This window comes from Marmota flaviventris, chromosome 4, assembly GCF_047511675.1.
Source record: "Marmota flaviventris isolate mMarFla1 chromosome 4, mMarFla1.hap1, whole genome shotgun sequence".
Lineage (NCBI taxonomy): Eukaryota > Metazoa > Chordata > Mammalia > Rodentia > Sciuridae > Marmota > Marmota flaviventris.
The window spans coordinates 136,937,689-136,952,353 of record NC_092501.1 but is presented as its reverse complement, the minus strand read 5'-3'; the positions used below and the strand labels follow the sequence as shown (position 1 = coordinate 136,952,353).

The 14,665-nt window shown below is 31.3% G+C and overlaps 1 protein-coding gene across 4 annotated transcripts in view; it reads left to right on the top strand.

Moving 5' to 3' along the window:
• Nbea (neurobeachin) overlaps positions 1-14,665 on the top strand; it is a 639,704-nt gene that overhangs the window by 245,947 nt on the left and 379,092 nt on the right. For all 4 annotated transcript variants that reach the window (XM_071611544.1, XM_071611543.1, XM_071611542.1 and 1 more), the window contains exon 33: positions 9,052-9,179. In XM_071611544.1, coding sequence (XP_071467645.1) covers positions 9,052-9,179 — 128 coding nt within the window. The remainder of the gene's footprint in view (positions 1-9,051; positions 9,180-14,665) is intronic.

Below are 14,665 nucleotides of genomic sequence, written 5' to 3'. Positions count from 1 at the left end.
TTTTTGCTCTTTCCTAAAAAAACCCTATAGGGTTTTTTATTTGTTTTGGGTACTGGCGATTGAACACTGGGACACTTAACCACAGAGCCAAATCCCTAGTCCTTTTGTAAATTATTATTTTAAATTTTGAGACAAGATCTCTCTTAATTCTGTAAGGGCCTTGCTAAGTTGCTAAGGCTGGATTTTAATCCTCCTGCCTTAGCCTCCATAGCTGCTTGGGTTGCTAGCATAGCATATAAGATGCCCAGTTCCCTGGTTTCTGGGTTCTGCCCCAGATGAGCAAGTTCTTGCACCCTACCTCATTGGAGTTTCCTTTCTTTCCTAGCAGGTTTCCTGGCAACTTCAGTTTTCTGATGAGTAGCAGAGTTGTCATTCTTTAGATTATTTGGTTTTTTTCTTGTAATTATTGTGGGATTAACTCTAGTTTTCTTTATCTTAAGTAGAAATAGAAATCCTCTTTCTTTTTAAAAGTTGAAATTGTTAGTTGATGATGTTTCAACTTATTTTTTTAAAAAAAAATTAGGTAAAAGAAATATTGTGTAAAACATGCTTAATAACCACTACCCCAGGAAATAGATTCTGAGATACAACTTTCTATATTTTTTTAATAATACTACCTGTTAAGTAGCAGGAAGAGGAAATTGGTCCAAAGGAAAAGTGATGTAATTTTAAGAGAAGTCCCAGGGCAATCCTTGGGAAAGTTCTGAAATTGTAAATGACCTCCAGAGATGTGATGTCCTCAGTTGAGTCAAAGGAGCTGTGTATTTTTATTTGTTCATTGCCCAGAGTTTGAATGCAGATTGCTCCTAATGAAGGGCCTCACCTTGGGAGAGCAGCTCCCTTCTAGGGAGGGACTCAGCTATAAGCCATCCCTCCATAATCCTCCTCAGAATTTTCCAGGGAATAAAGTACTCTATCCTAAAGGGGAATCTTGGTCAGATATCACAGCTCCTATCACATTAAATTTTCTTTAATAATTTATGTAGTAGGAAATTTTTATTTATACCTAGAATTTTAATTTCACTGTAGTTAACTTTATTAACTACATTATTTTACTAGTTGACTGGAAAGAGAGAATTGTTGCATTACATATTATTTTATTTTCAGTCTACAAAATATGCTATTAACAATTCACAAAAATGCATTTCAAATTGCTTTTGTAATTATATGAACATATTCCTAAAATGTATCATATTCTTAAAACTTGAAAAGTGTTAGTTTGTAATTTCATTTACCATATAAAGGAGTAAACTTCTTACACATTAATGAATTCTGTTTAGCTTCTTTTTTTATGTTTTTATTATTGTCTTACAGTTACGTATAATGGTTGGGTTGATTTTGATATACTTGTAAATGCATGTAGTTTGCTCCATTTCTTCAGGTTTTTAATCTTCTATATTTTCATTTACTTTCTTAATGTATATATTAGGCACTCAAAAATACACGATTCTCTTTGGGAGAAATGAAGAGAAACTGTCAGTTTTAAATTTATAAGATTATGGTGGAATAAAATAATGAGGCATTTTATTTCAGCTTTGTGTTTTTTTTAGTAGGTACAATCCTAGAAACTTAGAGTTTAAAAAACTATCAGTGGGCCATTATGTCACAGATTCTAGATTTAGGATGGCATTTACTTATCAGATATCTCATATGTTAAATTATATTTTATATTATAAATACTTTATTTTACAAGTTAAGTGAAACCAGATGTTTAAGGTCAATGCTAGTCAATCACTAGTTATGATATGTACTTGATTAAGAATTTAATGTTATATTGTTTTTCTGTCGATAATAGTCTCCTAATTTTGTTTTTTCACTTATGTTTATTTAAACAAACCATTTAATTTATTTATGCCTGCAGTTTCTCATTTACATAGGAGCATTTGATTAGTAAAACTCTACCATGGAATTCACTCATAAACTCATTTCTTTTATAACTGACCTTTATCTTTAGGTAAAGATATTATTATTATTATTTTAGATTTCCTAATTATACCCATTCTACAGTTAATTATATAACTACCTATTCTTTTATATTATTTAAGAAATTAACAAATTAAGAACTTTACCAAATCAAATTGTTTATTATATTTATGATATTATGCTAAAGATATTTAATACAAAAAATTGAAATAAAAATAATTAAATTTTTTTGAAATACCACAATTGTAAAGGAGTTTATTAAAATAGAATTTAAAATGCATACAGTGTTCTAAATACAAGTGTGATTATTAGTTTTGTAGAATTACAAAACATATAACATTGGAAAAAACACCTTCTTAGATAGCAGGACATTTTTCATCATTTTCTTTCTAATAATTAGCATGTACACAATCACCATGACCTTGGATGTATCTTGAGGCCAAATCTTACATTTGGTAAGAGTTGATGATAATTATTTTCAAACATTATTTTCTCCCACAGATAATTATTTTTCTATTCATATAATTTCTTAAAATTAATTGCACAGATAAATGCAATGTGTAATTGTGTTTTTATTAGTTCATTTTAACTATAAATAATAGTGGGTTCATTTGGGCATATTTATATATACATGCAATATTACTTACTCCATTTCAATCACTAGTTACTTTCCTTCCTCCCATCCCCTCCTCTCTTTCTCTACTGGTCTTCCCTCTCCTTATTTATGTTTTTAATTGGTGCTTTATAGATATACATAAATGTGGAATTCACTGTTATATATTCATACATGAGCATAGCATAATTTGGTCAGTTTCATTCCTTCACTTTACTGTCCCTCCTCTCTTCCCCTCAGTTTTCTTCTTCTACTCCCCTGATCTCCCTTCTACTTCCTTGGGATCTGTTCTTTAAAATTCTTTATTTCTCTCTTGTTTCTAAATATGAGAGAAAACATCTGACTCTGGATTTTCTGAATTTGGTTCATTTCACTAAGCATTATGTTCTCAGTTCCATTCATTTACCAGCAAATGAATAATTTCATTCTTATGGCTGAGTAAAATTCCATTATGTATATATACCCAAATTTCTCTGTTAATTTGTCTGTTGACAGACAGGTGCCTGGGCTGGACCCATAAGTTTTCTGTTGTGAATTTTGCTGCTATAAACATAGATATGTGTATATCACTAGAGTATGCTGAGTTTAGTTCTTTTGGCTAAATACTGAAGAGTGGGATAGCTGGGTCATATGATGGTTCCGTTTTTGTTTTTAGGCATCTTTATTTCTTTTCCAAAGCAGTTATACTAATTTGCAATCCCACCAACAATTCTTAGTGCTCCTTTTTCCCCACTGCCTTACTGGCATTGGTATTATTCATATTCTTGATAATTGCCATTCTAACTGGAGTGAAATGAAATCTCAGTGCAGTTTTGATTTGCATTTCTCTGATTACCAGGAATGTTGAACATTTTTTCAAATACTCATTAGCCATTTTTAATTTCTTCTTTGAGAAATATGTTTAATTATTTTGCTCATTTATTCATTGGTGTGTGTGTGTGTGTGCGTGTGTGTGTGTGTATGTTGTGTGTGTGTATAAAGTGTTTTGAGTTCTTTATATATTCCAGATATTAATCTCCTTTTGGAAGGGTAGGTGGCAAAGATTTTCTCCCATTCTGTAGTCTATTTCTTTATGCTCTTATTTCCTTTTCTCTGCAGAAGATAATTTCATGTCATTCCAGTTATTGATTCTTGGTTTTATTTCTTACTTAAGGGTCTTGTTAGGAAAGTTGATGCCTGCACCATTATTTTAGAGTGTTTACTCTATGTTTTCTTCTAGCAGTTGCAGAGTTTCTGGTCTAATTCCTAGGTCTGAGATCCAATTTGAGTTGACTTTTGTGTAGGGGGAGAGATAGGGTCTAGTTTCATTCTTACACACATATATATCTAGTTTTCCCTGAGCCATTTGTATAAGAGGCTATATTTTCTCCTGCATGTGTATTTGGGAACTTTGTCAAATATTGGAGGACTGTTATCTATGTGGGTTTTTCTCTGTGACTTCGGTTTCTTTGGTCTTCATGTTTGTTTTGATGTTAATACCATCTTTTTGTTTGTTTGTTTGTTTTTTTGTTACTATAGCTGTACAGAATAATTTGAGATCAGGTATTATGAAGCTTCCATCATTAGATTTTTTTTCTAGGCATTACTTTGCCTATTCTAGATCTTTTCTTCTTTCATATGAATTTTAGGACTTTTTTGCTAGTTCTATGAAGAATGTCCTTGGTATTTTAATGAGGATTTCATTGAATTTGTGTATCACTTTTGTAATATGGTCATTTTGATAATATTAATTATTCATGTCCAATTATGTGGGAGATCTTTTCATTTTCTAAGATAATCATCAGTTTCTTTCTTTAGTGTTTGATATGGTTTTCATCTTAGTGGTCCTTCACTTTTATGATTAGATTTATTTCCAAGCATTTAGTTTGTTTTAGGCTATTTTGAATAGAGTAGTTTTCTTGATTTCTTTTTCAGCAGATTCATTATTGGAGTATAAGAAACTATTGATTTTTGTGTATTGAACATGTATCCTGCTACTTTTGCTGAGTTTATGAGCCCTCTTGACGGTAAACAATATGATGGCAATAGTATGACTTATTATTTTCATTTAATTTTCTTATTTTGCCTGGTTGCTCTGGCTAGAGTTTCAAGGATTATTTTGACTAGGATGGGTGAGAATGGACATCCTTGCCTTATTCCTAATTATTGAGGAAATGTTGTGTTCACTATGATATTGACTTTTGATTTGTCATATGTAGCTTTTATAATGATGAGGTAAGCTTGTTATCTCTTGTATCTTCAGTGTTTTTAATGTGAATAGCTCCTAAATTGTGTGAAAAGCTTTTTCTGTGTCTATTGAGATGATCATGTGATTCTTTTCCTTAATTTTACTTATGTGGCGAATTATATTTATTGAGTTGGATGTATTGAACCAACCTTGCATACACAGGGTAAAATCCAGTTGGTCATGGTGTAGAATCCTCTTAATGTGATATTGAGTGTGTGTTGCTCATATTTTCTTAAGAAATTTTATGTCTATGTTCACTGAGGATATTAGTCTGTAGTTTTCTTTCCTTAATGTGTATTTTGTTTGGGTTTGGTATCAGTGTGATGCTAGTTTTATAGAATGAATTGGGAACTATGCCCTTGCTTTTTATTTCATGGCATAATCGCAGTAATATTGGTTTTAATTCTTTTTTAATTGTGAAGACAAAATTATTTAATTAATTGTGTAGATAAAACAATACAGATAATAACCATTACATAATTGTGTTTTTCAAACACTGTAATAATAAGCTCTCTTCAGTTATATTGTTTTTAATCCATGCATTAAAGCTGTAGAATTTAATCTGAAAACATCATTATTTCCTTTGTTTTTTTTTTCTTCAAGTTGGTAGTTTTCTTAGTGTGATTGATATATTTCTCAAAATTCAAAGAGGAATCTTCTTCATAGAAATCAGTAATGTTCTTTCTTGAAAGAGTACACTTGCTACCCAGAAAAGTAGCCCAGGTCAAAACAGTCACCAAGCAAACATCCTAACCTTCAGTAGTGTGACTGAAAGAGATTTTAAAAAAGTAGAGTGAGGATAGTGGAATAAGAGGCTTAAGTAGTAAGCATTTCAGCCTGGACTTATAAGTTCTGTACTTAAGGCCAAGAAATGTCTCAAGTACTGAGGAACACACTGAAATTCACTCAAATACTGTTAGGGCAAATTCCCCCATTTGGGCATCTTGCTATTATTTCTTTGCAAAGAGTGTCTTTGAATAAATGAGAATAAATTTTCAAAGAAAAATGAAAATTTATTATTTGGTATTTTCCCTAAAATGAGTAAAACATATTTATATTTCTTACAAAAATAACTGGCTAAAGAATACTTTGGTCTTTTTTCTGTTTGTTATATGTTACTTTTTTAAAATTTATTTATTTTGTCAGTGCTGGGGATAGAATGCAGGGCTTTATGTTTGCTAGGTAAGCACTCTACCACTGAATTATTCTAGCCCTGTTCCTTTCTTTTTATTTGTGTTTTGTTTGTTTTTGTTTTAGAGAGATATACATTTATTTTTCTAGGACTTAATGCCACGGAGTTCTCCCATAGAAATATAGTTTTTAATTTGTGTTTTACATGTTAAGAGATAATTTTCTAATATATGTCATGGTCTTCAAAAATGGAGTTTTACATTTTTTTTGTCTGAGAAGAGGAATGAAATAACAACAACATGTCTTTTTTTGGCATGGTAGATAATCTTTATTTACTAGGAGATATTCTTTAAGCTGAAGTTCATGTCTATATTATTTCTGTTCATAATTTAAATTGCATAAGGGTAAAGATTATAAACTTTTATGAAAAGTTTGTTGTAAATCAAACTTTTGAAATCATTAGGTGAAATCTGCAAATATTAACACAAACAACAAACGATCAGTTTCTTCACTATAAAAAGTGATAGTGCAACTTTTTCATTTAAAATATTTTGTTGTTTGATGGAGAAATCTAACAGTATTATTTGATAATGATTCTCTGTACTTAAAATCTTTGTTCTCTTGCTGAGTAAAATATTACATATTTTCTCCCCTATCAGAAAATTAAAATTTTCATTTCATAATCATATGTAAGCCCAACATTTAACATTCTGTTAAACTGTATGAGAAAATATCGGCAAAAAAATTATCGTAGGGTTTTACTCACAGAAAAATGTGTTATCTATTCCCTGAAGTCAAAGTAATTTTATACTTACATATTCATACACACCAAAGTGAACAGTTGCTCAGATTAATTCAAGTTTTTATTTTATATTTAATTTAATCACTAAGCATAGTAATTTTGCAGTTCTGAAGCCTCCAAATCACTTAGAACCTTTAAAATAGGAAAAAATGTTTTAAACTAGGAAAAAAAATCTGAGCCTTTATTTGATAATAGAATATTGAACCCAGTACTATAGTTTTTGTGAACCACCTTGAATCCAGAATTTTTCTAAAGTAATTTTACTCCTACTTACTTATCTTAAAAAAAAAAATCATGCTGGAGTAAGAGTTAAGTTTTAGAAACACATAATAATTATCTAGGTTTGTCTGCTTTTCACATACTCTTTTGGTTCTTATCATTGTTTAGTAGATGGAATTAGTTTATCTGTGTAGTGTAGGACATATTCCTGGAAATTAGAAGAAATTTATGAAATAATATATCCAAACAGAATCTCCATTTGTATTCAATAAAAGTCAGAGGAAATTTACTACAATATGATTATTCTATGCCTTCAAGTTGCCTGTTTTTTTTTTGTAACCTTTAAATTAATACTTATTAACAGCAAATACTCTGTTAGAACAGTTATTTTTTGGCTTGCCTAGCATGTGTGACACACTGGGTTCAATACTTAGCACCACATAAAAATAAATGAACATAATAAAGGCCTGATGTTCATCTACAATTACAAAAAGTTTAAAAAACATATAGAGAATCAGCAGCACCACTACCTGAGAATTTGCTGGAAATGCACTTTCTCATGTTACATCTAGATGTGCTAAATCAGAATCTGGGTGGGCCTGGTGGTCTTTTTCAACAGACCCTCTGGGTGATTCTGATTTATACCAACTCTTAACCCAGATGCTAGCTTTAGTAAGAATAGTAGACAGGGAATATTGAAAACTCATGTCTTCATCAAGTCTGCCAAGTCCCATTCAAGTCACTTTCTTGCCCAAAGTTGTCCTTCCAAAATATTCTTTCCAAGTGTATGTTTTTTTTTTTTTTTCCATCTTTGCTCATTTCTCTAAAGGTGTTGACCAGATAAGAGGCGAAAAGAAATAGAAGTGCTAATGGTGAGACTTTGAGTGTCCAAAGATTCAACACATGCCATTTCCAAGTTAGGAAAGTAAGCATCCTAGATTATCCCCTAGTCCCTATGTAGTCACTTAAAAATAAAAGAAATGCCAGAGTAATATATTGCAAATTATTCCATGGTTATTTACCTTTTTTTAATCCATAAGCTTTTCCTCACAGAAATAAAAATGTTATCTAGACAGAAATGTATTATTTTGAAGCATTGTTTAATTTTTTACTGTACTTGTCTTTGTAGAAGGTGTGTTTATCTAATATTATTATTACATTGATTTTGTTTATTATATCAGAGTCACATCTTGCTAGAATAAATATGGGTGTGCTTAATTCAAATTATTAGTTATAAAAACCTTAACATATTATATGTCCTCTCACTCTGTGCCAGGTACTTTTGAATGCAGTTTAACACACTTTAGCTTATTTGATCCCTACTGTTTAGGTGCTGTGATCATCTTCATTTTGCAGGCATAGGAAGTCTGATATTCCCATGGTCACCTAGCTAACATATAGCAGAGCTAGAATTTCAGTCCATGCAGTTTTACTCTAAAGCACATGCAGAGACAGAGAGAGAGAGACAGAGAGAGAGAGAGAGAGAGAGAGAGAGAGAGAGAGAGAGAGAGAGATCTGTTACCAAGTTATTCACTTGACTAAACAGTAATATTTTCTTCATCTATTTTTTTCTTGTAACATTCAAAATATTTTCAAGAATTCCAAATAGTACTTAAATAAGGACTTTAACTCAGTAGTCTACAATATAAATATTAATTCAGGGATTGATAAAAGTAAGTGGACTTTTGAAGTGGGAATTGCCCACTTTGGGTAAGTAAGTCAACTGAATTCCAGTTACTTCCTTAGCTTTCAAGCTTTTCAGGTAATACCTTCTTGAAAGCAACAGTTAAATTCTTTGTAACTGGCATAATGACCACATAGGACGTGTTCTGAACCATTTTTTTTCAATGGATAGACAGACAGGATATATAAGAACTCATTTTCCTGATACTCCTAGAGCTATGAGCAGTCTTTGGCCCTTGCAGGTAGCAGAACTCTGATTCTTTTCTACTTCAGCTGCAATCTATGAGTAGCCTGTATGTGAAACTGTAGTGTCCCTTCTACATGAAGCTTGTTGTTATTCCTTGGGCTAGAATTGGATTTTTATGGTTTTTAAAGATTTTAATTTAGAAGTAAATTTATTCGACATTTTATATTGAATTATATTTATTAGTTTTTATGTCTTAATTTTAACAGCATCACTGCAAAACTTGAAAGAGCTTTAGAAAAAGTTGCTCCTCTTCTTCGTGAAATTTTTGTAGACTTTGCCCCATTCCTATCTCGTACACTTCTTGGCAGTCATGGACAAGAGCTATTGATAGAAGGTATGATTTCTCTCTCTATTCTCATTATTTTAGTTTCCTGTAATATATCTATTAATCATGGCATAAATTGTGCTTCTACAGGAGTAGATATTGCCAAAGGAATGAAAAGATATTATGTCCACAACTTTTAATAAGATTTTTGATATATGCCTTCTCATTACTCATTTTTTTCAGTGGAATTTTGACAAAGCCAGTGGTAGAATTTGAAAGTGAAGAACTTTGAAAAGGTGTTTGAATGGGAAACTGACTCTTCTAATTCCAGTCTTATCAGAATGACTATGTATTTAGTCATTATAATATCATGTTTATTAAACAATATTCTCTAAAACTTCTGAGAAATGCTTCTGTAAGTGAAATTTCTTACTCATATAGCATTTGTAATATAAGAATCCTTAATTAAGAAGGCATTAAAAATGTGGAGAAATAACAAACTGGAATTATAAAGCTATCGTTTTCTTCCCAACAGCAGCGTAAGTAGAATGAGGAGACAAAAAAGATAAATTCACTGTGATGATGATTTAATTTATATAGCGGTACTGAGAGAGTGGCTTTGAAAATAACTGAAGTATTATTTCTTTTAGAAAGTCTTTATTTTATGGCTATTTCTAAACTTCAGAAAGGGGTAATCACTATCAGTATGATCCTATGGGTGGTTAGTGGTGTTAGCTGCCATTTTAGGTGGTTCATGGATTTACCAGCCTTGCATATTGTTTTTGCTTTTTACTTCCTGTTCACTTTATTTTCCTGTGCCTGTTCTGTTATTCTCTCCACTGCTTGGGAAGACCATAATAGTAACTAAGCCTCTGGAATCCCATCAGTTTGAATCCTATTCCAATACTTTGCTCTATGGCCTTTGTGAGTTATGGAGCCACTCTGAATCTTGATTTCCTTTCTATGTAATGGACTTCATGTGAGCATTCCAGTGTTCTTATAAAAACAGAATTATAAAATGCATATGGCATACAGTGGCAGGATTGAAAAATGAAAAAATTACAGTTTTGTGTGGCTTGAGCAAAGTGAATCAAAAGGAACATAGCTGGATATTAGGCCAAGAGAGAAAAGGAGTCTTCAGCTTTATCTTGTGTGGTATGAGAAAGCTGTTGAGTTTTGAGAAGAGTGGAAATGTCACTACATACTGATGCGGTCACCATTATTATTATCATCACTTCTACCTACGAAGTATAATAGAAAATGTTCCAAAACAAACTTTAAAGGTTCTTAGAAACTTAAAAACTACTTCTTGGTCACAGATTGTGCCTATAATTCAAATACCTTTGTTCTAGACTTATCTTAATGATTGTACAAAATTATACTTTTGTTTATTCATTCAGAATAGAAGAGGAAATGTTTGCATCCTTGGTGCTAGGATTTAAAAGACATTGATAATTACCTCAAAGGAATTTATCTAGTCTCATGGACAAAAAATCATAAAAACCAAGAATTAGAATTCAGGGTTACTTGTTATAATGAAAAAATATGCGAGTATAGTAGGAATTGAGACTAAATGACTTGCTAATCATAATCACTTTTGAGGGCATATACCCATCTAAAACCTGGATCAGAAATGGTTGTATATACCTACTCTTAATCCTACCTGCTCCTAAATGCCTCTCACTCATATTTACACATTTTTGAAAGGTTAATATTTTTCCTATTTCTACTTAATTCCTGTAACAGTTAAACTCTGTGTCTTTTGAATTCTAGACAGATTTTTGAGCTGCCTGGCATGGGCATTTTCCATCACATTGAGGCCTCAAACTCACTTTATTTAAAATTTGCTCATTTGTTTCTTTCAAATAGCTTTTTCTCCTAAATTTATTTATTTTATAATTAATAACACAATGTAAATGTTTTAGGTAAAAATCCAATTTTTAAAAATCTTTCTCCTTCAACTTCAGTATTTATAATTACCTGGTGAGAATTAATAATTTATGAAAATAATATTAATTTGGAGGCTGATTATCCAAATACTATTAATAATAAGCTATGTTTTATATCTTCCAAGATAGCATAAATATCAATCTAGTTATAATTGGAGGAATCCTAGTTATGGATTCCAAAGAATACCAAAGTTATCGCTGGGTTGTTTTTGATGGCCTATTTTTCTTTTTTAAAATTCTTTTGATTTTCTTGTGGTTATATGCTATTGAGAAGCAAGAACACCAGTTATTTATATTTTCATGTTTTTGTGTAATGTGTTACTATTATAATTAAAAAATAAATAAGCATTACTTTTAAAAATCTGAAATGTTTCTTCATTCCCTGTACAGGCCTTTTGTGCATTGTATTTTTATGTATATTTTTCCTAAAATTTATAAAAAGTCATAACTGGTCAAAGATAAAATAAATGAAGCAAGGAATAAAGTTAGTAATGTAGTAATGTTAGTAATGGGTCCTATACTATTATGAAAACTAACAAATCCTACACTAGGTTTTCTAGTAACCAAAATAGAGGTGAAATTAGGTTAAGATTTAAGGCTAACATTACTGGCTGTTAAGTGACTGTTGTGATAATTTTAGATTTTAAGGAATTACTCTCATATAACTTTTCAACTATTCTATGTTGGGCAAACATGATCCCCATGTATTGCCTACTTTCCAGTATTTTCCATGGTTGAACATTTGAGCTTTTTTCTACTTAATTTTTACTCATCAGTACAGAGAGAAGGTAGAAGAAATTTCTGAGTAATTGAGAACCATTTTTCTTGGACTTCTCAAAGTATACCTCAAATATTCTGAATTAAGTTGACAGAGAAATAAAAACATGCCCCCACTGATAATCAGTTCAGAAAGATGAATGAATTTTTAGAGGAGTGACTATGTTAGAACTGAAATTTTGGAATTTGATATTTATGTTCATTTTGAATTAGCCAAATACAGTTTTATAACATTTCAGTACACAAAGAATTTTAGTACATACAATTTTAAAGCTATGTAGATATAATTTTCATGTCCTTCCCTGCAATGTTAGAATGACATTTCCTTATGAAAGGATAGCAAATGGAAGATTTTTAGGTTGTTTGTTTTTTAAATATCATTACTTGGCAAAATAAAATTTTTGCCAGTCAAAATCCAAAAACCTTTGCTGTATAATAGAAAAACATTCAGTATCTGTCAGAATTTGGTTATAACGAGCCTTTCCAGACTCAGATAGTCTCTATCTTCTTGCTATAGAAGACCTTCCTTAACCATGTAAACAAAGTTTTGCACTGTCACATTTCCTTGTTTTTGTGCAACTCTTTCATCTGCATAGATTCTTTTTCTTTTTTTCTCTCTCCAATGTTATAATTAATCACTGAATGTTCTTTCAGGGTCCATAAGTGAAATTAATGCTTTCTTTTCTAAGCTTCTGTGGCATTTTTTTGTACCATGAATAAAATTGTCACTTGAAATAGGAAATATTGTAATGTTTGTATTGTCATTGCTAGCTTAGATTTTGTTAGATAATATTTATTATTTTGTCCTTCTACCTGAATAAGAAAGACATTTTAATTTTTGGTAGACATAAAGTTTGAAAATAAGAAGAGATAGATAAAATTTTATATTCTGTGATGATGATTCCCCGCATTAATTAACCATCTATATCCACGAGTTTGTAATTATACTCAGCCAAGGTTTATTCTATGTTATTCTCTACCCTAAATTGTAGAAGTGCATGTCCTTTCCTGTCTTATCTTTTTATTTGTTTGTGAGGGAGAGGGTGATTGACCCAGGACCTTGTGCATCTAGATGTGTACTCTTGACACTGAAGTACAACCCCAGCTCGCAAGTTCTCATTCTTGAACATGTACTCTTGTTCATTCTTTTTTTCTCTCTCCCTCCATTTCTCTACTTTTTCTAACGTGATACATTACTCTCCTGTCTTCTAAGAAGAAAAACTGTCAGACCCTTGTGAAGAACACAGGGTATTTACATGATAAACGTATCTTTTCAAGAAATGGTAGTTATGATGAATAAATCTCATGGCTTTTGACTTCATTTTACTTATGAGTATAGCAGGAATAAAATTGAATTTAGGTAACATTATTTTCATGTCTTAAAAGAAAATAAAAACTCTTAATTTCAGTTAATCATGAAATATATTTGAATTGCATCTTTATTTAATGTTTTATATTCAGTTTTCCTTTTATTAATCAACATGTTAAATTTATTAGATTATTCTAGAGCAATGTAGTTTCACTTCTTTTAAGATACTCATTAGGTGTTTTTGAACAATGATTTCTGCCAACTTTATTTCAGGTGCAGTCTTTGAAATTTTAATCCATGTTACTGATACAAACTAATATTCATTAGGTGTTTTTATGTAGTTTTTGCTGTGTATTTTTCTTAGGAATAATTGACGATTTATTTATTTATTTTTGTAGTTGTAGTTGGACACAATAACTTTATTTTATTTACTTATATGTGGTGCTGAGGATAGAACCCAGGACCGCGCATGTGCGAGGCAAGCGCTTTACTGCTGAGCCATAACCCCTGACGCAAGGATTTTTAAAGATTGTAGTTATTTGCACTTTACTGAACTTATTAGAAAATTCAAGCTTTTTTTTTTTTTTTTTTTGGTGGTGGTGCTGGGGAATGAACCCAGGACTTTGTACACGCAAGGCAAGTATTCTACCAACTGAGCTATATCCCCAGCCCAAGTTCTTTAATTTACAAATTAAGTATAAAAATTACTTTAGCCAGCATATATGCAAGTATCAAAACCTACAGACAAGATGACAAAACAGCTGTGGTTCAGAAATGTTAGATTGATATGAGTTGCTGCAGCAATGGAGAGTGCATTCCAGTGCCAGTGTTGGGCTTTTCTAAAAGAGAGTTCAAAAGAGGTTATGTTGTAATTTGGATTTAAACTAGGTCTAGATGTGTTTGGGGTGCCAATTGTCAATATGGGGTTGGGGGGGTTATGTGTTTGTCTTTGTTTGCAGTGTCCCTTTCAATGTTTTGTTCTATCATAGCAGAGTAATTCTGAAAAACCACGGTTTATGCTGTGTGAACATTATTTATGTTCAGATGGGAACTCAGAAAAATATTCAAGGTAACATAATTATGATGAAGATACAATAAAAGTCAACTGAATACAAGGCTAGGAAATGAAATAGAGACTTTAGACAGCCTATAAATGAGAAAATAGGGTAAATAACCAAGGCTGCTTCTTTTGACTCTCAACTTCATAGACCCCAGTTTTTGCTACTTTCTGTGTATCTACTCAGTCTTTTCACTTTTCTCTCAAACTGTTTCCTTTTCTTAGTCATCAGAATGTGGCCCACCTTAGCACCCCAGCCCTAAATCTGAATGGTCTCTTAATGTAAATATCTTGCGTCATCTGACTGTAGTCACTATCTATCAAGAGAAAATCTAAGTGGCTCAGCCAGAACAATGATTTTGTTCCTGGGAGATTAAGTATAGAGACTATATTTAAACTCTTAATATGCAAGATATCAGGAACTATTATTTCCCTATCCCCTCCTGAATAATCCTCTATAGAA